This window comes from Echeneis naucrates, chromosome 14 (genome assembly GCF_900963305.1).
Source record: "Echeneis naucrates chromosome 14, fEcheNa1.1, whole genome shotgun sequence".
Taxonomy (NCBI): Eukaryota; Metazoa; Chordata; class Actinopteri; order Carangiformes; family Echeneidae; genus Echeneis; species Echeneis naucrates.
In genome coordinates this window covers 9,498,549-9,523,801 of record NC_042524.1, presented here as the reverse complement: position 1 = coordinate 9,523,801, position 25,253 = coordinate 9,498,549, and the positions used below count along the sequence as shown (strand labels likewise).

Genomic DNA, 25,253 nt, shown 5'->3' with positions numbered 1-25,253 from the left:
TCTGGGCTCTGGAAGCATCCGGTCTGTGGAGGGTTCTGGTCTGTGTAGTGTAGTTCAAATGTAGTGGAGTGAAAGTAAAAGCATCCCCCAAAAATAATACTCGAGTAAAGTACAGATACTGAAACTGTACTTAAGTACAGTACTCAAGTAAATTTACTTAATTACTGTCCACCCCTGCAAGTAACCACACAGACACACATTCACTAGTACAAGCAGACAGACAGGAAATATAAATTGACAGCTATGAGTGGGTAAAGATTTCCAATTAAATTTCCACTCAACTCCTCTGAGTGGTGGTCTCAAAGTGCACCAGCCTAAGGATAGTGTGAGTGCTGCGTGAGAAAGAGAGAGGGTAAACTGCAGTACAATGACTATAGTCTGTCCAAAAATAAACACATCTGAATCACCAAAAAAAAAAAAAAAAACACTGACAGAGTGAGAGGGGTGGAGGGGTTTGTGGCATTTTTGAACAAATGTGACTTTGAGTACAGCTGAACACCTATAGGAGATTTCGGAGGGACACGTTAGACAGCAGTGCTCCTCACCACCGGCATCAAAACACCATAGAGACTCAGAGAATCTGTCAACGCACACATGCTGCTGTTCTGCAGCATGTGTGCGTTAGTCCACAAATCTGTGCGTATGTAGGAGTGTTGGGCGCCAATGTGCGTTTGTGTGTTAAGTATAAAAATATTTAGTGGAGCTGTCAGCTCATCTGCTGGACATTCATGCATTTGCAATCCAACAGAGTGCGTGCGCCTGTGTGTGTGCACGTGTGTGTATGTGTGTGCAGGTTACATCCACAAGCCCCCACATGAAGCAGCTGCGCCGCTCCATCACTGCGGCCAGATAACCAAGCGGGCCGCAGAACAGTTGGAGGTTACCATCATGGCCGTGTGTTAATTAAAAGCCCGGCTTGGTGCACGGCAGCCAAAATTATCATGGGCATCCTTCAATTAGAAACCTGATAACCTCCAGTCAACAGATGCAGCTGGAGCCCACACAGCACCGACCAGGGGAAGCTAACGGCTAAAAGCTAATTATACAGCAGACAGTATGGCCTTCAGTGCGGGGTGGCTGAGTCAGGTCTGAAAAACAGCCTGTTAAACCTGCTGTAAAATATTTTACACATCCAGACCTGTGACCACATGACAGTTAAACCTGCACAAGGTCATTTCCACCTCTGGTGGCCCAACTGCTGTGAACAGTTGTTCGTTTCTATGTAGGCGTCAATCGAAATTAAAGATGAATTCTTACAAACAGCTAGGAGGTCATTCCAGATCCTTGCAGCTTTCACTGACGAAATCTTCTCTCACTTCAAGTCGATGCTTTAACTTAGAATGAAAAAAAAAAAATAAAAAATTCTTTCCTTTTAAAGAAAGGTACACACAAACACAAAAATATATTTAATGTTCTTTTACACTGCAATCGGAAATTTCATTTCACATTGCAACAGAAAGAAAGAAAGTATTGAATGAAAATATTTTATTTTGACTTTTAAAATGTGTTTGAATTTACAGAAACACATGTCAAGATGAGAACCCCTTGATAAACTCTCATTTAATGCCTAGATAGACCTTCATTACTGCAGTGGTGCTTTCACTGACACACAAAGTCAGCCAACACTTTATTTTCTCAGCTCACTGAGATATAATATTTTCTGACAGTCAGGAATGGCCCAACAAATATATTGGCTTGTTATTGAAAAATGCACATTGCAAAATGCCAAGAATGAATCATGGTGAACTGCGTAAAGCTAGGAAGAAAGATGTTTAAAATTATATTAAAATTACTAGCTGTCTTTAGTTATTCAATCTTCATATTTTCTGAAGAGTGATCTGCTTTGAGAGCCAAGTGTGCTTGTGTAACACTGCACTGCTACTCAAAGACAGTTTATTATCAGATGATTTTCCAGCAGACGCTGCCAGCGAAAGTGATGTGTTAGACCGGCCAGATGTTCCCACCGTCATGCCGTCTATCGCTTCATGTCTGTCTGTCTGTCTCATGTGCTCATTCATCTATCATAACTGCAGGCAGGAAGTGTGTCTGCCAACCTATCAGTCTATGCATCCATTATCCAATAAGCATTTATCAGTCAGGCCATTAACTGTATGCTGCATGTTTAACTTTTTTTTTTTTTTTTTCTCTGTGTCACATGAGACCAAGAATATGGCCCCATTGCAAATGCATGATGTGGGTTGTAGTGACTTTGTGTGTTAAGCACCTGATTTACTAAGGCAGCAGATCATTGCACCATTAGCATTAATGACTGAGTCAGGGACTGAGATCCCCAGACAGTGTGGCCCTCCTCAAGATTTACATGGCTGCTCTGCAACTCTACCAGACTTAAACTGCTATTAATGAAACAATTCTTCAACTCTGATTATTTTATTCATCCTGTGCATACATGTAATTCACGAGAATGATAAAGAAAAAGCGAAAAGACTGGTTTCAAATATGAGTGCAGCTGGTGGAGCAGCAGTTACAAGTCAAGAAAAATCGAATGCAATGTAAATGCAAACAGACATAATCTATAAATGTCGTGTCAGAAGGGGTGTAAATGTTGCCTGTGGTGATTTCTAATGCAAAGATTGTCAATTCACACAAACCACAACTCCGCATTCTTTGTTCACTTGTTACACAATTACTCAAATACTATGTTCATGCTGCCTCTGTTTCTGCCTCGTGTTGTCAGTGTTCTCTTTACTTTGACAGACCTGCGGACCCTGGAGAAACAGACCATAGCTGTGTGTTCCTATTAATATTGCAGTTGTGTTGAAAAGGAGGAAGTCTTAATGAGGAGAGCAGAGTAGAGAATGACCGTGAGACAGGTGGAAAGTCTATATGGAGAGTGAGTACGAGAAATACCCTGAGGGAGTTGACTAAAAATCAGGCAACAGCAGCACAGGAACTCACTTTTTTGACACTTCCATGTTTCGTGCTCTGACACACACACACACACACACACACACCCTCCCTTCCCCTGAATCTCCCTCCAACTTACTGTCGGTGGTGTCTGAGTCATTGCTGCTCGTGGAGTATTTTCTCCTCTTCTTCTCGCTCTCCATCTGTCAGGGGGGTGGCAGGGAGGGAGGGAGGGAGGGAGGGAGGGAGAAATGGGGGCAAGAGAGAGTGAGAGAGGGAGAGGGAGAGAAAAATGACGAGTGAGAAGATGTTCACCATGAAAACACAAGTGTTAATGAAATGATGCGCTGATGGCACCAATCTGTCAGAGCATCCAGCATGCAGCCTGCCAGAATAAACCAACTTGATCACCATCACATATTAGCGCTTCAGACAAACTGGGAATTTCCCAATGATACGCTTGTTCTGTTTTTTCGCATACTATGGGAGTCCTTGTAGGAGTCGGCCGTGAGCTCATCATGCATTAGTGCTATATTCACAAATTTTTGTGCATGCGATTTAGCAATCTTTCTTTCTTTCTTCTTGGCAAATGAAAAGACAAGCATTTGACAACCAGCTAAGGTAAGCTTTTTTTTCTGACTCAGTGACAACATAAAGGTTTCAAATTTGAAATTCCATGTTTGTTTATAAAATTATCATTCTTAGTGTAAGATAAACACTGTAAAATGATATACAGAGTCTTGTGCTGCAAATTAAGGATGTTCACTCTGAATTTTCTGACAAGGATCTGACTCTCATTGCAACTATGAATGACTATAAATGTACAATTTAGATTGGTGGCTTTCTGTCATCCATTAAAACGCTAACACAAGTAAAAGCCCCTCACTGCAGATCATCACACAAGCCAACAGCCCTTTTAACTTCATCGTTGCAGAGAAAGTGGCGCCCCCATAAACCAGAACGACATAAAACATTTCATATTCTAAATTCAAGCCATTATAGAGATCAGCTCTATGTGTGATGGGTAAGAAAAGAGCTGAATCATCCCTTGACCTACAAAAATGTGGTGATGTGAAGAACCAGCCTGTGGCTCATGCAACACATAGACTGGCATTAAACAGAATGTAGAGCCCACATCCAGCTCAGTACTCAGCACATTTGACAGCTTGCCCGTTGTTTTTTATTCAGAAATATTGTGATAGACATCCCTGCCAATGTTTCACATAGTTATGCATCAGAAAAACGTCACAGGCATGCACAGGTGGAAACAGGAGAATTTACAATAAGATGAAATGAAAGAACTGTATTTGGCAGAACTCAAGGACACACACAATGCAGTTTAGTGCGTCACAGTGAATGTAAACATTTGTTTACAAGAAAGCTCAACAACATCCTACAATATTTCACTTACTAATTACCATCTAAATGAATTCTTCAATATGTATGAATGAGCCTCCATCAGGGATCAACGCACTTAACACGGCAGGAGCATCAGGAGGATGCAGAAGATGCACTGAGTTAAAGAGTGTTGCTCACGGTAAAAGGAAAAATAAATAAATAAATAAATCACAAATTATTTACACTGATCTCGTTTCTGCCACTTGGAGAAGGCAAAACATATCTTGTTCATCTCAAACATTTCCCAAACGTGAGAACAAGTGTGATGTGTTCAGTGCAGATCTAGAATGCAATTTAACTTCAATTCACAAGCAAAGACACGGAATACTGAAACGAGATGTGGACAGCAAAAATGAGGAACGACTGCGAGCAGGACTTCTATTTTACAGATAGATGCTTACTGTGTGTCTGTTGTGGTTTTTTGTTTTTTTGTTCCCTGTTCCAATGAGAGAGAGAGAGAAAGATGCTAAGACTAAATAAACAAAGATGACTACAAGCCAAGAGCAGGGTAACAGAAGAGTCAGAGGGACAATAGACGAATTTAGGAGAAAAAGGACGAGTGCATCAGAGTGAAAAAAGGTCAGAAATAAATCAAACAAAATCTGTCAAGAAAAAAAAAAACATTGAATAATAGCAACCTCTATTTTTCCCATCAACACTCTCATTCACATTTGACATGCTGGCAGCACATGTGGTCCTCAACAGATTTGCAAAGATTTAGCTGGACCAGTTGGAGAGAAAATGAGAGTAACAGAGTAAGAGAACAGAGGGAGAATTCAGACTGATGGCAGATGGAGGCACAATTCATTTCACTTGTTATTATGAGCAGTCATTTTCCTATGTTTTTACTGAAAAAGTGGACAATAAGCACCTTCAGGTAGAAAAAGACAAACACTTATACTGGCGCACAACTGATTTTCCAGCCTCAAGCAGCAATATTAGTGTTCACATATTGTATTAGAGTCATTGTGCAGAAACTCAGAGGTTTACTTTCAGCCACATGCTGAAAAATGCAGGATGTCAAAAAAATCAAAACATGGAAAATTGTTTACTCTCTTGTCCTAGTATAATGAGTGGCAAATGAACAAAATATATAGAGTCACTAAGGAAAAAGGAGGGCAGGGGTCAAGAGCCTGAAAGAGGGAGAAATGAGGCAAAAGAGGCAGTGGCAAATAAAGTCAAGAAGTCAAAAGGAGGTTGTAGCGCCCTGCCAGACTGAGACAGGAAAGCCAATAGAGGAGGAGGTGGGTTACAAGCTTCAGTGTGAAGGACAAGATTTATGTGGCCGTAAAATCCGGTATTCCCTGTCTTATATGGGGCTCCTCCAGCACCCCAGCCTCCGCGCCTGCCCCGCACACTTAACTACTCTGACATTTATGCTGACAGAAAAACACAGCGTTTCTTCACTGACTTTGACCATTTCCATTCCCAAGTCCTGCCATCATACTGTCTCCCTCTCATCTCTTCTCCTCATCCCTTCCAAGTCTTCCCTGCCTTACAATAACAGTGACACAGGCAGTGTGTTGAGTAAGGTCAAGTACAATATTGACTTCCGCAGCCTTGCTCTCTTCATTCCCCATCTCTCCTCCACATCCCATCTGTCTAGCTCTACCTTTTCTTCTTCCCTTTGAGGAGAGTGGTTAAGTACATCAGTGACTTTGTTATTTTAAAGCAGCCACACATTATTTCCCCGTCCAAAATGTGATGTTAAATCACACAAAAACAGAAGAATTTGTGTTTATGATTGAACCAAGCAGTCGACTAGCTGAGCGTAGACTTTTAGGTGAGGTGTCTCCCGCTTGATACTTGGTGGTCATACCTGCAGGAAAAGGTATGGATGGTTATTCTTCATATTTTCAACCGCCTGAAACTCCATCTATCAATGTGACCATTTTGACTTGTTGCATCAGAAATAGAAACTCACAGCATATTGAAGCAGGTTTTTGAAATCCTTGAGGTATTTGAATGCTTTCAAGATGCAATAAAAACAAATGTCTGAGACAGAGAAAGAGAAGATCTGTGAAGATCATCTGCCCAAACTATCCTTGTCTGGTAAGCTGCTTCCATCTCCGCAAACAAATTAGAAAAAAAGGGTGTTTGAATAGAAACACTAGCCAATCAGGAAATGGCTTATGCGATTGGAGGGAAGGATCCAAAGGGAAACAGCTGTTTCTTAACTGGCACCTCTACACCTGGAAACTTATACGCACTGTGATGATGTCACACCAAACAGCAGTTAGCAGTAATTGGTTATACTGCAGACAACATGCAGATCTCACAGTCAGCATTAAGTACAAAAGACCTGCTGCACAAATATCACAGAATAAATTTGGACAGAAGGAAAAACAATCGTGCAAATAATAAAATTCCAGGACTGATTTTACATCAAACTAAAACTGAGAATTTTTAATTGTGATATATAGAGTTTGAGGTGAGCTGCTGACATTCAGACAATCCAGAAACATATTCTCGGTTATATGAAGACTGCCCTAAATGATTCTTCCTGTGATTCTGTGTGAATATGTGTGTGTGTTTTTATGGCACAAGCTGAGGAGTAAATTTGACTTTGGTTGCGCAGCTGTCGCAGTTTTGGGGCCACACGGAGTGTTTTAGCAGTAAAGCTGTTCATCGGTATGCCTGTTCTGATAAAAGTACTACCTCCCTGCAGTAGTTAGATCCTTACTTGATTGTATTCACTCTAAAGGGGTATTATAATGACTTATAACGATTTTCTCTGAGTACCGTACCCCTCCCTTAACTTACCAGCTACTTTTCAAAATACAGAAGAATTACTTTTTGTGGGGTGATTTGTATTGTGATTTGTGTGGAGCTTTGACATGATTTTGTGTCTCTATTCCATTTGTTAGCAATTGAATTGGGGAAAGAAAAACTTTATTTGCTGGATGTTCCCTGAATGATATATGCCTCAGGTACATTTAGCAGCCTTTGCTGGCCAGGTTTCAGTGTCTCTGTGACACGCAGCCGTCACGGGGCCTGAATCTGTGATTTTAAGCTGACGGGACAGTCTATTTAACTTGTTCACCTTGTGGCAGCCCAGCATTGCTGAATGTGAATGTAAGGGGAGAACCGCTGGGTGTTTAAGGTGAAAGAACTGACGGTAATTGGAAATGTCACTGTATCTCATTAAAGTCACCCTCCCCTCCTCTTTGGGAGACCGCTGCGGCCCTGCAACTGCTGAAAAGTCTCTGAGTTTGCTTTCTCCATCTCGCCATCACTTATTCTTTCTCTCCGACTGACATGTTTCTTTTTCCTTCCAATTCATCCTCGCCCTTAGCTTCCAGGTGTACTATATGCCGCTCCATCTCTCTCTCTCTCATGTAGTACGCAGACCCCTGTCTCAATCAGTCCAGTGAACCAGAGCCCACACTGGAGATTGAGATATTTCATGTTCTCTGGAGAGATGGAGTGGGTAAAGGAGACAAACACAGACGGACAAGACTCACTGATGTACAACTTTATCTCAATCACTAGAGTGAATAAGACCCTGGTTCTGCACTGGGTTACTTCCTGAGGACAAAAAGAAAGAGACACAAAGACGAGGAGAAAGAAAGAAAGAAACCTACAGAGAAACAGAGAGCTTGTAACACTTTGACTGCACTCTTAGCAAGCAGCTGTAACACCTTCTATCTCTCGAGCTATGATTCTGATTTACCCACATTCAGTTTCAGTGTGGGTATGGCAAATAATTGCAGCAATTCCTGCAAATTGAGTGCTTTTATAGTGCAGGCAGTGTTAGTCCACATCTGTAGTTGTTCTGCAATGTGCAAGGCAACACATATGAAGTTATACCAACATGGACTGTGAATGGATTATCTGAAGTGGAGTTTTCTCAGAGAAAAAGAACAACACTACCAGAAAGGACTGCTGCAGAAAGCAGTGTTAGTGATGACAACATTTCCCAGGTAACTTACATTACGGAAGAAGCAGCCGCCCCCAAATATAATTTTTTAGTGGTTAAAAAAAAAAGGTAATTTACAAACTCAAGGCTTCAAAACAGGTACCATTACAGTGAGTTACCACTTGCACACAGCACGGGGAAGTATCCAGTATGATATTGTGTTCAAAAAACATTGGAGAGTCAGCACAGATGTCCCACATACTGGAACAGGACTTACTGATGCAGCAAACCTGGGAGGCTGCAACCAAGGGAGTGGTGAGTTGAGTCATACTAGGTGATCCCTTAAGGCTGAAATATTTGATTTATTGTTTTGGACGGAATGACTTCCTGACTTTGTGATCTACATCCAAAATAAAATCAAATCTTAGGCAGAACATTAAGAGTAGTGTAAATCGTCAATGTTCCAGCAGAGCACTTTGGCTTTAAGAAAGTAAACACAGGAATACAATGATGACCAATAATGTCAGTTGGCACAGTACAACATACATACAATACATACATAAATAAACAAAAGTCCACGGGCTAAAGCCAACGCTGTTATTGTGCCTCTCACCAATCAGACAAAGCAGCAACAGGAAAGAAGCCAGAAACCACACACCACAGGTAGTAAGAGGCCAAATCACGGTTAGTCTCAAAAGCCAACAGCTGATTGAATGAAAGGGCAAATGAATCAGTGTGCGCCACCTCCAGAGAGCTAAAACCCAGCCTTTGATGGCAGCAAATTAAACTCACTGTGCAGAGTCTGCCAGGGGTCCAGTAAAATGATGAGACCATGATAACATCTACAAAGCTTTCTGCAGTAGCCAGTATGACTTACGGTGTGGTGGCGGTTTGTTCGTTTTTAGAATCCGAGGATTGCACTGCATCGTATTGAGTTTTTCCACCATTTTAGTATAATGTGTTGCACTTAAAGATGAAATAAGTACTGGAGTACCCAGTCACTGAGAGGAAAACATGTTCTACTTTATACAAAATTCTTCAGCAAAAAGAGGCAAGTTTCCTTTTATTACTTACAGTTCAATGTCTCAATGAAAAATGAGATTTCAACCCCTTCAACGTGAGTTTTTACCATTTCAGTGAAGAAAGCTGGGTTTCTAGGAAACTATACAATCACACACTTATCTAATATTTTCTATTTATTTTATAGACCAACCAATTATTTTAGTGGTGGAGATGTGAATTATTGTTTGAAGCCCTTACAATCTTGTGTAGTACCAGCACTGTGGAGACCTGCACTTTGTCAGAGCTTCAGCAGGACAATAGCTGTAGGCAACCACGTGCCAGAGTCAATTAAATTGTACAAAGGAGAGAACACGATCAGGCAGAATGAAATGGAACCATATCGTTAAATGATGTGGTTCTGGTGCAGTTTGACATTTCTGACATATAAATAATAGGTCTCCTGGCTAAATGGAGGAAAAAATGAAGTTCAGAAACAAGCAGAAGGAGAGGAGGAAGGCTGGAAAAAAAACAATCAGAGATTCAAAGATCAATACAGGAGTGTGGAAATAGGGACCATCAGTCAGAGATTTCCAAAAAAAAAAAAAAAAAAGAGTGATATACCAAAAGATGAAGACAGACAGACAGACAGACAGATGATGGTTAGACAGGAGGAAGTATCCAGACAGCAGACTATATGAGGTTAAAAAAGTGTAGTCAAGGAGGGGCAGCAGGACGGATGGACAAAAATCAAGCTTCTTTTATTATATTATTATATTTCAGCAAAATGTGCACTACATTCTGCATATACAACCATATATTAGAAAATAAGCAGGCGTGTTCAACATGCAAGCCAACCTGAAGCACCTTTAAACCTGTTCTTCAAATCTTCACGCTATATTACACCAAGCAGTTTCCCTAATGTGCTCATTCATTTTAATAATTAGCCTTTTCCCCATCTTTTCCCTGTTAATATATAAGTTTGATCGGTGGAGCCTACAGTGCAAATATAAAGATGTTTAATGTCATGTGTTATATTGCTCAGCTATAGGCAGAAAACCACCAAGCCCTCCTTGATGTGTGATTGTTGCACTGTGGTAAATATAACACAATCAGGCAAACAGACAAGTAAAACCTGTTCATACATACACACATTACTGACTTCAAACACACACACACACACACACAACATTAAATAGCTGTCGGGACAGTGAAAGGCAACTGACAACATGACGACACAGACAATGGCGTAAACATCAGCCATCAGCTTTACTTCGACTAGTGAACACAATCTCTGGTTTGCTTTATTCCAAATGAATCCTTGAGAGTTAAATAATCGCATGTCATATCCGTCTCTCTGGTGTAGGCCCAGCACACCCCCACAAGTGTTTTCAATTACTCCATCTCATTACACTGACAGTAAGGTTAAGTGGGCGGGGCTACGAGGGAAAACTGCCCCACCCCAAAGGGGGGAAACGAAACAAACGGGCGCGAAGGGAGATATCCATCAAGCCAAGTCTGCGCACACCCAGTCCTGAGAATAATCCCACCGCGTGATTGAAAACACCTGTGTTGGTGGGCGAGGGCTGTGGAAGGGGTTTGAACTTTTGTATGACTTGTTGTATTAATAATGCAGATTGTTAACTGTGTCAATCAGGCATTAAATTGTCCATTTAATTAGACCACAAACCAGCTTTATTACCTCCACACAGAGACAAACCTAAATAAGCACATAGAACAGGCTTTTTATTTAATTTCCTTCATTGATTGGACCTGAAGTCAGGGGTCCTGTCAGCTTGCAGCGAGCGATACATCTGTCCTGTTGACCTCCCTCTCAGTCAACACTGATGTTGCAGCAATGGTTGCTGGGAGAAAATAATTTTACAGTCTTGCCAACTATTAAAGATATATGAAATATGGCCACTCAAAGAAATGAGTCAACGCTTAGGAAATTCTTTCAAACTTTATGTCATCAATCAATGACCAACTTTCCTGCAGAGGCAACACTGTAAGAAAGCAGGAGATATAGAAAACGCAAACCTGGCTCAGACTACACAGGTTGGCTTAGGTTTAGGCGGCCACCTGCAGGTCTCAATTTAATGCCTGTATAAGCCACATATTTGGTGGATCGTTTACTGTCAGGCTCGGACATTTACAATAAAACAAACAGTGAGAAGGTTGACTAATGCATGCTGGGAAAGCCAAGTTGCCTTGGGGAGCTAATTAATTGGCTGACCATGACACTGTCAAGACTGACTGAGCATGTAAAGGCAAACTATTCCCTTAAAAATTCAGCACATCGGGCCAGAGAAAACAGCTGTATCTGGACACCAAACTGCAGGCGGAAAAGAAATCAAGCATCAGCTTCTTTACCAGGTCACAGCATCTGTAACACTCCCCCCACACCCTAACTACTAAAGGGGGCTGGGTTTGAGTACAGAAACACAGTTTGCATGTCAGAGGAGTGTGTTAAAAGCAGCTGTTAATGCTCAAATAGTGGTAGTGTTTTCAGGGTGTGCTCGCACTCAGCATGTGTACAACATCGTATTCCCACTCTGGAGCCTTTCTTTGTTTTAGGTTTGCTTATTTACACGGGTGAGAAGTCGAGCGAAGGAAGCTGCACCTGTGAATCCCCCATAGTGACCCAAGTTAACTGTGATTAAGTCACAAAATCTACTTCAACAATAAAAGCATTCATTTTAGATATTCATGGCCAAAATCCAACAGAGGAACACAACGGCTCTTCATATCAACCAGTCCCAGCAGCATCATCATCAGCACTGTTTATTTGAGTCTGACTTCATGCCAAATGGACTTAAGTGATTGGCTGATGACCTGTTCTACCTCTACAGCAGCACAGTCTTCAAATACTCAACTACCAAGATGGTTTACACATGGAGAAATGTCACACCCTGAAAGCTGTTAGAGATTTTATTATTTTTTTTATTGTTATTATTAAATTATAAATGAGTTGAAAAGATCAGCGAGCAAAACTTCAGAAATGCTCGGAACACATGTGCACATGCTGGAGAGCATTACTGACCAACTTGTGTACATGTCAGAGTGAGAAACGAGCTCATCATCTCAGCTCCATGGGTGAAGCCACTCCAAGCTTCATCAGTGTCATTTTCAAGACAGCAGATGCCACTGCAGATGAAGTGTCATAAAAAAAAAGCAGTGTTTGGTTTTCGAACATCTTGACAGCACCATATCTACCAAAGGGGAGAATAAATGTGTTGGAAAGAGCTGCACTTCAGTCAGACTAAACCTATCAATCAAACAGTATGACTGGTACTGCAATCTTTTTATTTCTTCAGATTTTCTCTTAATTGTGTCACTTTCTCTGGCAATCTAAGCCAGTTCCCTGTGATATTTACTTTGCAAAACTCACTGATGTTAAGACAAAGCCCTGCCAGACGCCTTGTGCATTAGCAGCAGGGGCTGCAAAAGTGATTTTCCTTGCCGATTAGTTTCCAAGTTATGCTTCCTGTTAATCCATTCATCATTTGATCTATAAAATGTACAAAAGATATTCCATTAACAAGAATATAAAACAGAAATGTAATAAGTGCTCACATTAAAAGGACTCAAATGAGACAAAGTTTGGCGGCCCAACGTGATTAACTGGAAATTAATTGTTTATCAGCAGGAGATTAATTCTGAAGCATACATTCATTAATCAGCTAATGTTTCAGCAGTGAACTGGCTGCAGATTTCATCATGGCTGTTTTATTCATTATTGATCATGTACAGTGAAACATATATTTGCAACAGTATGTCAGAGATAATTCAAGTTAATAAATCGGTTCAATCAGAAACGAGGGACACAGGATATATTTTCTGTCTTCCTTCTATCTTCCACATCCAGCCGACTGGCTGCGTCCCATTTGTCATTTTGTCCATCCTTCTGTCTGCCTTTGCCATCTGCCTTTCTGTCTGTCTGACTACTTGACTCTTTGCCTTTCTGCTCATCTACCCTTTTGCCTGCCATCTGTTTGTCTGCCTGCAAGTATTTCAGCCCACTGCTGGCAGTCGGTCTCTCTGTCTGTCCCTGCCTCAGCCAGCCTGAGACATGACAGTGCATTCACTTCAGCAGACACACTGCTGTGGGTCGGTTGCTTTTTGCAGCACTTTGCAGCACTTAGGGTCAGCACACAACAATAGATGCCATGATGGTGATGTATTATTAAGAGGCTGTAGCTGCACTGGCCCAGCAGGCAACACACACACACACACACACACACACACACACACACACACACACACACACACACACACACACACACACACACACACACACACACACACACACACACACACACACACACACACACACACACACACCTTGCTCCATTCATATTACTTCCTAGAACCTTAGCCTAACCTAAACCTAATGCTCAATCCTAAAAATAAGCAGATGAACAGCTAAGACACACAACCATAAAAAGACATGCATACACTTTCAGTGTTAAACAGTTACAACATCAGCACCATCTGAGCAGGTATTTTCTCCTGCAGGTTTGTCTGTTTTTCAGACTAAACCAATTGAGATGAAAAGCAGGAGTCAAGCCATCCATTATAATGAAGACTGAGGTCGGTCCGGAGTCTGGATTTTATTTGGGGTTTAATGCCAGTCTGACTTGTTGCCTGAGCTGTAATCTGGCTGTTCACATCATATTGGTGTGGGTCAAGAGGGGATTCTGCTCTTTTTCTTAATCACATATAGAGCTGATCTTTATAACGCGGGAATTAATTTATGGTGGAGATAATTTTATAGGTTCTTAGATCACCGGGGCATTGTTTCTATTTCAGCAATGAAGGGAAACAGACAGTGAGCTTACCTCTGCCAGTGGAGGCTTCTGCTCTGTGTGTGTGTTTGCTCATTTGTCTCACTCACTGTTCAGACACTCCAGATCAGTCCAGTCCACTTTACAGACACTCATCTAGTCTACATTTTAATCCTGTCAGTTAACGGTTAATGGCTGGTTAACGAGCATCCATAATCTATATACACACACACACACACACACACACACACCTCTTTTGAGATGAGTAGGTAGTCTGGCTGTCAACAGAAGCAGACAGATCCATCAACAGTAAACAGACATCAAAATACTGCTGGAACATCTGGGTACATACACACATGCACACACACAGGCAGATTGAGATATATAAAATTTTTTGCCATATAAAATACAACAAGCATATGAAACGGATATCAATAGTGCAGATGTTGCAGGTGCTTGCACACACATTAAAATGACACAGCCATCAACAACCATCTAAGGAAGTGAAGCTGTTTGCCAAACAGCGCACACACACACACACACACACACAGAGTTGGCCGGTGCTTAGAGCTCCTTGAGGAGCCAGAGGTCAGTCAGTTTGATAAAGAATCCTTGCATATAAATTGCTTCATAACAAGCCATCTCTCTGAGGCAGTGCTGCCTCTGTGTGAGTGTTCTTGTTCATCCAGGACGGAGGTTTGGATATTGGTGCATTTATTGTCCATACACACGTTCCCATGTTTGTCTCCTTTTTCTTATGATCCTCTGGGATGTGTGTGTGCTGATTGGACAGGAATGGCTCCCCCTGGGGAACCAAATGTCTTAAAAGCCTTTGGCAACAGCCAACCCAGGAAAATACAGTGCTGCTCTCCCTCCACTTTCTTTCTTCCCGTCAGTCACTTTTCCACCTTCAACCTGTTATCATCTCTGTTCTTTCACCACATCTCCTCACTGCTCCTCTCTGCATCCTGCAGTCACCTGCCCATCACTGTTTCCTTCCATCTCCTTCAGTCTGCTGTCACTACACGCCCCGCTTCCTTCCTCCCTGTTTACACTCAACCCACTAACACTGAATATTTCTTCTTTTTCATGGGAAGGAAAACAACAGGGTGTGTGTGTGTGTGTGTGTGTGAGACTTCCTTGCGCAGTGTTAATGTGTGTACTAGTCAGACAGCAACAGCTAGAAGGCATACAGGGAAGACTGCAACACAGACACACACACGTCCAAGTCTATTTTCACTCCCTTTCCTTCACTCTCCTCCCCAACTCATCTTCCACACATAGACACACACACACACACACACACACACACACACACACACACACACACACAGCTATTTTTGGAAAGAGCCACTAGAGAGAAGGTAGGCAAAAGAGAGAGATTTACACAGACGAGTTTGACAGGTAAAGAGGGAAAGAGCACCATGGAAAAGAATCACGAAGATTTATAAAGTGAGGCTCAGAGACCAGGGAGAGAAAAGACAGAGGCAGAAAGAAAATGGACTGGGAAGGGGGGGGCAGGAGAGGGAGAATCCAAATGAAGAAATAGGCCACCTATTATGAATGAGTCGAAAGAATCAAAATGCCAGGATGCGGGGGGCGCATGTTTGAATTTGTGTGTGTACCTACTGTGATGTCATGTATCAAGTATTTAACATCAAACAAACACACACACACACACACACACACACACACACACACACAGAGTAATGAAACATGTGCTTGCTAAGAAAAAAGAAAAAACTGATCTGACACACATCATACACATCAAACAGCCCATGCTAACAGGTGTGCAAGTAGGAAGACAGCAAGCGACCTACTCAGAAGGCAAATATGAAAGCTAGAAACACACACACACACACACACACACACACACACACACACACACACACAGACACATATATATCCTTCTTGCTTGGTATATAGATAAAATTGGAATGAATCCATCTTTCAACAGTTTGTCATCTCAAGAGGACAGGTTGATGTTTGTGGTGTGTTGTCTATATGAAGCCTTATAGTTTGGGATAAGGTTGATATCCAGTGAGTTTTTCCCATCAGTCATTTATCTGACAGGAAAATGCTCAAAATGCAGGTAAGTGGCATCGTGGTACAGTAACAGGACGCTGAAAACTATTCTACGCTGCAGGCCAACTTAAAAATGTTGACAGCTTTAAAGCAATAATTACACATCAGTTCAGTTACAGTGCAACGTTAAGTTTTAAAATGAGTTTAAATTAGCAGTCAATAATCGGAATAATTGGCTGATCAGAAGATATTCATCAAAAATAATAAAAAAATTCCAACATGAGATTTACTTGTTTTCTCAGTTCCTGGCAGTTTGTTAGTCTACCAATGGAAATAGTTCAGCAATTTAAAAAAAACTGTCACATACAGACTAAGACAACACCTACTGACTTCAGCGTTATCTCATCAATTGACTTCCTCTTGTACCTTCAGCGTGTTGACATTTTCAGTGAAACATCTGAACAACTACTGGGTGGACTGCCGTGACATTTGGTACACACACTTCCACATCCCCCCAGGATGGACTGTAATAACTTTGGTGAGCCCTTGCTGGAATGAGGTAATTGCACTCCGGTTTCAGGATATTTGAGAAACAAGTTCAATATCTCAAAGGAAAGCTAAATAAAGACCTTCAATTCCAGGCTGTCGATTAAATACATTTATTAACTTGAGTTGTTGTGAACCAGCACAAGGTGGAAAACCACAAAAAAACCACAGCATACTGTGGAGCTTAACTTCTCAGCCAGCCAACTTTAATGATGTGCTCACAAGCTCACACACACACACACACACACACACAATCTGACTGACTGGAAAGCTCAGAGCCACTTAAGAGCAGTCATGAGTCACTCTGTGATGCTGATATCACCATTGCCATTCCCATCAGCCACCCCCCCACCATCCCATGGCCTCCCCGCTGAACACTCCGCAGGGATCTGCTGGATGGATGGAATCCTACTCCTCATGTCAAGTACAGAGGACTGTTGTCTCTGTAAGGTAAATTAGTTTTCTGGTATTGCTCTTAGGGGAGCAAAACCTCACTAAGTGAAGTCTGAAATAACAAAAACACAGAAAGAAATTGCTCCCTGTTACCTGTAGCGTGCTTTAAATGAGTAACGCTAACAATGCTTAACTTGGTCCTTGAGGGAGCGAAGAAAACAAAAGACAGGAATCCAAACATGAATCATCTTGAGGTAGATGGAGATGGCTTGGTAGTAACTTTTAAAAACTTTTTTGTTTGGTTTAAGTCATTATTATTTTAAGTTTTTTGGCTTAAACACATTCATATGGGTTTTGTTTTGGTGGTATTTATGTTGACATTTCATTCAGGAAGCCTCTCATTCTCATTCAGTCTCACCTCTGTTCAAATAATGAAATCATTTAATCAAAATAGCTTTTTTTAGCTCAGTGCATAACCATTGCTGAACACTGGGCATCAAGTGCATGTAAAATGAATCTGCAGTGATAGTTCCTGGTAAAATGTTGCCAGAAGTCAAATATGACCACATTCAAAATCTTTTAAGAGAATTATTTTTGTTTCACCTTTGTGATTGCTCATTAATCACAAAAATGTTATAAAAAAATATGTGAAATTTGACGCCCAGTCTTCAATTTTATAGCCACAATGAAAAATATTTAAGCACTTCAGGAATAAGTAGGCTGAAGGCTGTCCCCTCACATAGTTACTACAATCTTCATTTATTTCACTTTTGTAACTTTAAAACAAGAGGCTTTTCATAACACGTTTAATTATAGCTGTTCTGCCTTCAGACATAGTGAGTCAACATTGAAAATAAGGCTATATACAATTAGTCTGCATCATCAACGCTGAAAATGTGTCAACATCAGTATTTTTAATTAAAATATTGTTTCACAATCACAAACTTAAAATCTGGCCAATCCAATAACAAAACTTGTAAATAATAACAGCCTTTTTTTCATAATGAGTGTACAAATCCTTATGTTGCCAGCCCTACAGCTGGTTAATGGCTCAGACTTTGGGAGGATGAGAAAATTACAGCTCTGATGCCATCCCTCCTCTATAAGTCTTGTTTAACCACTGTTATTTTGTGATCAATCACAAAAATGTGAAAGACTACTTCATTTGTCAGTGTGGTCATGGGTAGAGAGACCTTTTTTTATTATCTTTGGTCCTTGCAGCTGCTAAACACACAAATAAAACCATAAATTCTGCTGATGCTAGCTTTGAATTTCCACTGAATAAGTTTGTAAATTGTAAATGTTAATGATTTTCCCAATGTGTCAATTCGAATTTGTCGAGGAAAATATTTTACAATAGTGTAATAGAGTTTGTTGATAGAAAAACAGTTGCAAGAGAAACTTTTGGAAGAAATTAAGGAAAAAGGGAGGAAGGGCAGGATGGAGTATAGTATAGAAATAAAGTATAGAAATACAACTGAAGGAGTGAAACAGACAGAAAGAAAATGAAGGAATTATGTTAGAAACTCCAAAGCTACATCCCAACACAATATGGGCACACTAATATGCACAGAAACCGAAGAGGTGTCAGGTCAAACAAACGAGCAAAAGAAATCAAATAGATTTCCTTTATCACCTTGCTGGCTCCAGCCACCAGAACATTAACAAAATATTTATTGATAGTGGCGCTGCTGCCGCTGCATTATGGGAGCAGGAATGTGAGCGAAGAAAATAGAGAGAGAGAGAGAAAGGGAATGAAAATAAAAAGAAAACAAGAGGGAAGAGGCAGAGGTCCAAATAATTTTCTAACTAAGCCTCCCGCTCCGTCTCCTGAAATCTGCTGACAAACAATGAAGGAGGTGAGTCTGAGCCAGCGAGACTGGGGCCCTGCCAAAAACCCAGGAGGAGGACAGGTGGGGGGGGGGAGGATGGGTGAGCAAAAGAAAGCTAGAGAGAGATGGAGAAATGATCTATCGCTCCCCATCTCCACAGACATCAGGAGTTCATTAGCTCCTCGAAGGGAGTGAAGAAGGGATGAAAAGGACAGAGATGGAGGATGGACACTCTGCCCTTCACTCCCCGCAACCCCGACTACTGCCTCCCTGTTGAGCTATCTGTGCCTCCCCTCTTCCAACCATCCTGTCATCTTTCATCCTGCCCTCCCCATGTCACATCCCTCCCTCCTTCGTGTCCCTGCTATCTTCACCTTTGTTACATTTCACCTCTGCTCGACTACCACCCTTCCACAAGCCAACACCACTGTACTTCCTCCTTCTACCTCTCCAAACCGGCCTTTTCAGATTGTATTAATTCTCTTTTTTTTGTCTATTTAAAAACTTGGTCAAAGTTTTTGTCCATGTCTTAAAACCTCACTGAGCTGGCATTTTCAATCTGACAAAAGTGAAGATAACCTCGCCCATTTCTTCTCTCTTCAGCGCCAGTCTCCGGCCTTTCTTTCAATACATTCTGGGAACAAATAAAATCTTCAAGGATGGCACAGTGAGTCAAAAGCATATTTCCATACTGGATCACCAGGTGTTCAAACAGTAAAGGAAGGTCTGACATACTGTTTCTGTCTGTTGTTTACTTGCCCACTCTCTCCCCATAAACACACACAGACACACAAACACTCCTGAAACTCTTCCCATCAGGAGTTCAGGCAGCATCTGTCAGCCTGTCCATCAATGTGCTTACTGCCTTCAGACTTTCTATTTTTTCCTGAAAGAAGGGTGGGAGTTAGCAAGCAGGCAGAAAAAAGACTATATAATGGACAATAAAAAATTTCAATAAATAATCCAATTTCTGCAACTTTTGTATGCGAGACACTTTTCAGCAACTAGCCTGTAATCATGTATTTTATAGCGGTACTGGTGGTGGTGTTACTGTTAAAACAAGATTAACTTGCAAACTGATTTATGCATTACTTGGAATGAAAATGCCAGTTGTTACTTCATGAGTCCCCGGTGGTTCATTGTAATGGATCAACTAGACAACCTAACATATGATCTTTCCATATAAAGATACAGAAACAAACTCTTACTGTTTTCCGTTTCACCCAGCCAAACTGGAGCCCTAATTATGCTTGAACACGATTTGGAAAGTAAGACGACACAAAATTAGCTCACGAAATTGACTGATTCAAACAGCCATGTCATTCAAAGAAAATGATGGTCTCAGGTGTTTTCCAGTTGGATCAGGTTTTGTGCGTGGCTTTGAAAAAGGGGGAGAATGATGAAAGACTTCAGGTTGAGCAGCTAGCAAAGTAAAGCTGTGGATAAAAAAAACATTTATTTCATTATGTGGAGTTTTATCATCATTAGAACTGCAAGTAATTACTATTTCTTCTGTTAACGCATTTGCTGATTCATTAATTGGTTGGAAAAGGGTTAGGAAGGGCTCTCCAAGTTCAAAGTTGAATCAAACATCTTTCTTAATAAACTGCATAACATGACATTTCTTTTGTTATCGTACAAGATAAAGGAAACCTTAAAACTTTCGTGTCTGGCCAGCTGAATCAGAAAATTCAGACATTTTGATTCAAGGTGAGTCTTTTGATCAACTATCAAAACAGCTGCCGATAACTTCCCTTGGACCGGTCAATCATCCAATCACAGCCGGCCTAATGATTATCAGACTCACAGCAGTAACAAACACTAACCGAAAACATTTCTCTAAACATTCAGCTGACATTTCAACATAAGTGGTTTCCATCAAAGCTGAAGCTGTAAAATTTCATCCCAATAACATCCAGTTTTATGTGTTATGGGTGGAGGTTGTTGCTCTATCTTTTATTTGAATGTAGCTGCAGTTGGCAGGCTAGCTTTTTAACTACCCGTTTATCTTTATTTTATTGTGCATGTGGTGTTGTCCATGGTGTGTGTAAAACGTGTTCTTACGTATATACATGAACTGAAATATTTAATGAGGAAATCTGTTCAATCTGCTCAGAGACCTGACAGGTCGATCATATAAGTAAAATTTTCCACAATGCAAAATTTTTAGATCTTCTATCCACAAGTTATAACTTTTTTCACTCTTTCAACTTAGCTCTCATCTATTAATGTTCCAGAGAGATATTTTATTCCCAATAATAAAAAGAACACACATCATAATATAAACCAGAATCAAGCATATGTATAGCAAGTGCTCTAGATTAAAAATTAACATTTTACATTTTTAAGGATAATATCATGTTTAATCATTTATTGAATGTCAAGGGTTTTACCAGAGAATCGCTGTGGTTCTCTCTTTTGGTAAGAGGAAATGACAATATTTGAAATAAGTACCAAAGACATGAAATATAACCTTGGTAATATATGCTCTGATGACATGACTGTCAACTTAGTGATAACAACATAGACTTCATTGTGAACTATGACAAAAAAAAGGATCATTAATTTTATCTGAAAAACCATCTGCTCTGCCACAACGTTCCCTGCTCTTACTCAGTCAGCAAGGGACCGGTGAGCAATGAAGCACATTCCAATTACTCCTGCAGAAATGTTACCGTGAGATATGTGTACCACTTCCTTCCTCCTTGGTGATTTGTGCAGGTGTGCGTACTTTGCAATTATCCTTAACTAACAAGGCTGAGTCACAGTGGTGGTGGTGGGGGGGGCACCCCAACATTACACTTATCTGACGATGCATGTAAACGTAATAAATGACCATAATGTCTTTTAACCAACGCGATAAAATCTAGTAAAATATTTTGATACTTATACTGCCTCTTTACAGTCTACAAGTATAAATCATTAGAATCAATATCAGAAATCCCATTTGGCTCTTTACACCCAGGAGCAAAGCAACCACATCCAGGAACTACTCGCCAACAACAACACACACAAATCGGTGAGTAGTCAGCTACGAGTAATACCCTCGTGGCCAACATGGTGGTTAGTTATTTAGTAAGCAGAGCTGAGCACAGTAAAGAGCTAGTGACATGACAGCTAGCCAACACGCCTCCAGGCAGCTACACACATAGACACACACACACATATACACACACAGAAACACCCACGCACAAATCCCTCAGCTTACTTGGTTCCTATCCTTCTTATCTGACAAGTATGACTGAATCGCGCACACACTTTCTCTGAAGGCTACAACGGTAATGTGTGTAGAATGTGCACACTTGTGCACATTTTACATAAGTGTGTGTGTGAGTATGGGACTGAGGGAACAGTTTATGTGACGTCAGTGGGCCATTCATGAACATCACCCCTCCTCCCCTTCACTACGTAGCTGCTAATGCAATACAACAAACCACGTGGGGGTCCTTACCCCCTTTTCCAACCAATCGGAGCTCAGCGCTTAACGCAGCAGACACAAATACGCACACACGCACTAGCATACACCCCCACTCACACATACACGTGTGTGTGTGTACACATTTGAGGCTTAAAAGGTCTGCATGCTCAAGTTTCACATGACATACTGTACAGGGAGAGCTGATGCCTATGGACACACATATTCGCTTCCTCTGACTGTCCGTCCACATGATGAGAGAGCTCACAGTAAAAATCTTGATGAAGAGGTGATGAGGGAGAAAAACCATGAGTTGATATATTAAGGCTTGGAGAGGAACTGAGCTGTGGATAGATGGAAGGGAAACGGAAAGATGGACGAGATAAAGGGATGGATGAGGAAGTAGGGACTGAAACACGGATGATTGACTTGAAGGCTGCCATAAAAAAACTGATGCAAACAGCTCCCATCCCTGTTCTTCTACCTTGTAAACAAGCACTGTCTCTGGGCGAGAGAGGAGAGGAGAGGCTTGAGGGAGGGGAGGGAGAGAGAGGGTGAGTGAAAACAAGATAGCACTGCATCAGGAAAGATGTGAAAGACAGAGAAGGGGATAGAGGGACAGAGACAGAGTTGTTATGCCCCCACACACCATGACTCATCTCCGGTTTCATACCCAGCGGGAGGAGGGTTGTGTGTAAGTGTGTTTGTGCCTGTGTGCGAGAGTTTGAAGAGCACAGTACGTGCATCTGTACTTGAATATGTGTTTAGAGTGAGGCACTGTGAGGGTTGCTGATATGTGTGCACAAGCCAAGCTTGTGCGTGATTGTGATGATGAAGAGATGTGTGTGTGTGTGTGTGTGTGTGGTAAGAGGGGAGGGGGATTGTGGGTGTGCTGTCACAACCGGGAACATTTAACAAGGCCCTAGATGATTCAAGCTTAATTGATTCAAGGCTCGAGCCAGTTCAGTCTCTCACGCACCATCAGAAAATTAATCCCAAAAAATCAGGAGAAATTCCTCCATCCATTAATGATCAGCACTGACAGGCAGACATAATATTCTTCACAGGTTGTCCGGGCAATTATGTGGAATACACGGCCACAAAGCGCCGCTGAAAATCACACCAGAGTCAAATGCCCCACTCACATCCCATTAATCCTGCTCATATCTGACTGCCAACATCTGCACCTGCATCCACATGTGAAGTCGTGTTGTTGTTGTTGTTGTTTTGTTTGTGTTTTTCTTGCAGAGAGGGATGAGACAGCCACACTCAGGGATACAGATAGCACTCTGACTTAGATGAGGTAAACAACAGCCGCCACCACCACCCCTCTCCCAAAGCCAGCTAGATCTGCACAGCACGAAGCAGCAGCAGCAGCAGGAGGAGGAGGAGGAGGAGGAGTGGGTGAAGGAGGCAGAGAGGAGTTGCTCTAATTCCTTGACGTGTGTATGTGTGTGGTTGCGTGCTCAGCCTTCCTAAAAGCACTGCTGCCCCCCTTGGTTTCCTCTCTCTCTCTCTCTCCCCCCTCCTTCTACCAAGGAGTGAAGGAACCTGCAAATCATCCGAGGACTGTGGGCGTTTGGTGCCACCACCCTTTGCCCCCAGACCTGCTGCTCTACATAACTTCATCTCCCTTAGCACCCCCTCACCCCCATGCGTGTGTGTGTGTGTTAAAACTCACATTCCTCGCTACAGTGCTGCAAAAATTAGCCTATTTGTTGCAATTACGCGCAAAAAATAACGTGGACTTGGACTGTCTCCAACTACCCGCTCGCACACTTGATTCCCACCGGGGGGGCGGGGGCGTTCATGTTGCGTTTGAAGCACAACATGGCCAAGTTTACCCTGTTCATTTCATCTCTGTGAATGCAACGGGGTTATTTGTCCCTTATTTTCTTGCAACACATTATTAAACGCACAACCCCCCCCCTCCCCACCACCACCACCTCTTCGCTGTTGGACCCACATGCTCCGTTCACGGTACCGACACCGCTCGGAGCTCTCGCCGCCAACTGTGACTGACAAGCCCGCTGCAAAAAAGTGCGTACCCAGCCGCTGCTAGCCTAGCACTGGATGTAGCACTGGTGGACTTGAGCGGTCCTGCAACACTCCCACTTTTCTACCCGTTTGTATACATTGGTGCTGTTTCTATGGATTTGTTTATTTTTTATTATTATTATTTACCTTGATCGCAGTCGGCTTCGGGTGCAGAGACGTCCTCGGTCCTGGACGGCGGCCGATTCCCAGAGATTAGGAGATCATTGGGAACCGGGCACATGTAGTTTCACAGTGGAGGGTTTAGCGCTAGTTCGGTTTGCCCACTCGGTGCCCTGGCAGGCTGCTAGCGGTGCAGCTAAACAGCCCCTCCGGAGTGTGGATCCACGTTGGGTGACAGGACTGTCCCTTCCCCTCCCTTCCCCTCCGCTTCCCTTCCCGGTGCCGCCGCCGCCGCCGCCGCTGCTGCTTCTGCTGCTGGTGCGCGTTGACAGCGCGTCAGCTCCGAGGACGCCGACCACCGAGTCCAAATCCGGAATTTAAAAAATAAAAAAAAAAAAAAAAAAATCCCTCAAAGTGACAGCCGGACTAAGTTGCAGCCTTCGCAAGTACACAACAACAACAACAACAACAACAACAACAACATACGCGGTGGTTGTAGGTCGGCGGAGCTGCCTCCGGTTCCTGCCGCCGTTCAGCGTGCAGCAGGCTGAGAGGTGCGCACCGCTCAGCGCTCACAGGAAGGCATGTCGCATTTTGCAAAAAGCCCCAAACGTGGTGTGAAAAACCCGACTGTGGTGCCAGTGGAGGGGGGGGGAGGAGGAGGAGGAGGTGAGGGGGGGTGGGGGACGGGGGGAAGCAGGAGAACGGGGAGTCAAGGGGTTAAAAAAAAAAAAAAAAAAGAGGAGGAAAAGGATGCTTTATTTCCAAACGATGAGTCAGAAAAGATCGCAAGCCGGTTTCGCAACGTCCCCTCCTTCAGGAATCAAACAGTGAGCTCTCCTCGGCTGCTCCCGCTCCTCTGCCCGGTGTACGTGCACACACACACCCTGCTCTGCACAAATGCACAGGCGGGTCTAGTCTTGCTACCGTTCCTCCCAACCCTTTCCTCCACCACCACCCCCTCCCAAAAAAAAAAA

The 25,253-nt window shown here is 42.3% G+C and overlaps 1 protein-coding gene across 2 annotated transcripts in view; it reads right to left on the bottom strand.

Moving 5' to 3' along the window:
* jade2 (jade family PHD finger 2) overlaps positions 1-24,958 on the bottom strand; it is a 157,321-nt gene extending 132,363 nt beyond the window's left edge. The window contains exons 1-2 of one of the 2 annotated variants that reach the window (XM_029519684.1): positions 24,304-24,958; positions 3,005-3,068 (exon numbers count right to left, since the gene is read on the bottom strand). In XM_029519684.1, coding sequence (XP_029375544.1) covers positions 3,005-3,068 — 64 coding nt within the window. In that variant the 5' untranslated portion in view covers positions 24,304-24,958. The remainder of the gene's footprint in view (positions 1-3,004; positions 3,069-24,303) is intronic. The other variant, XM_029519683.1, reaches the window with a different exon arrangement.
* Positions 24,959-25,253: the final 295 nt, after the last annotated feature.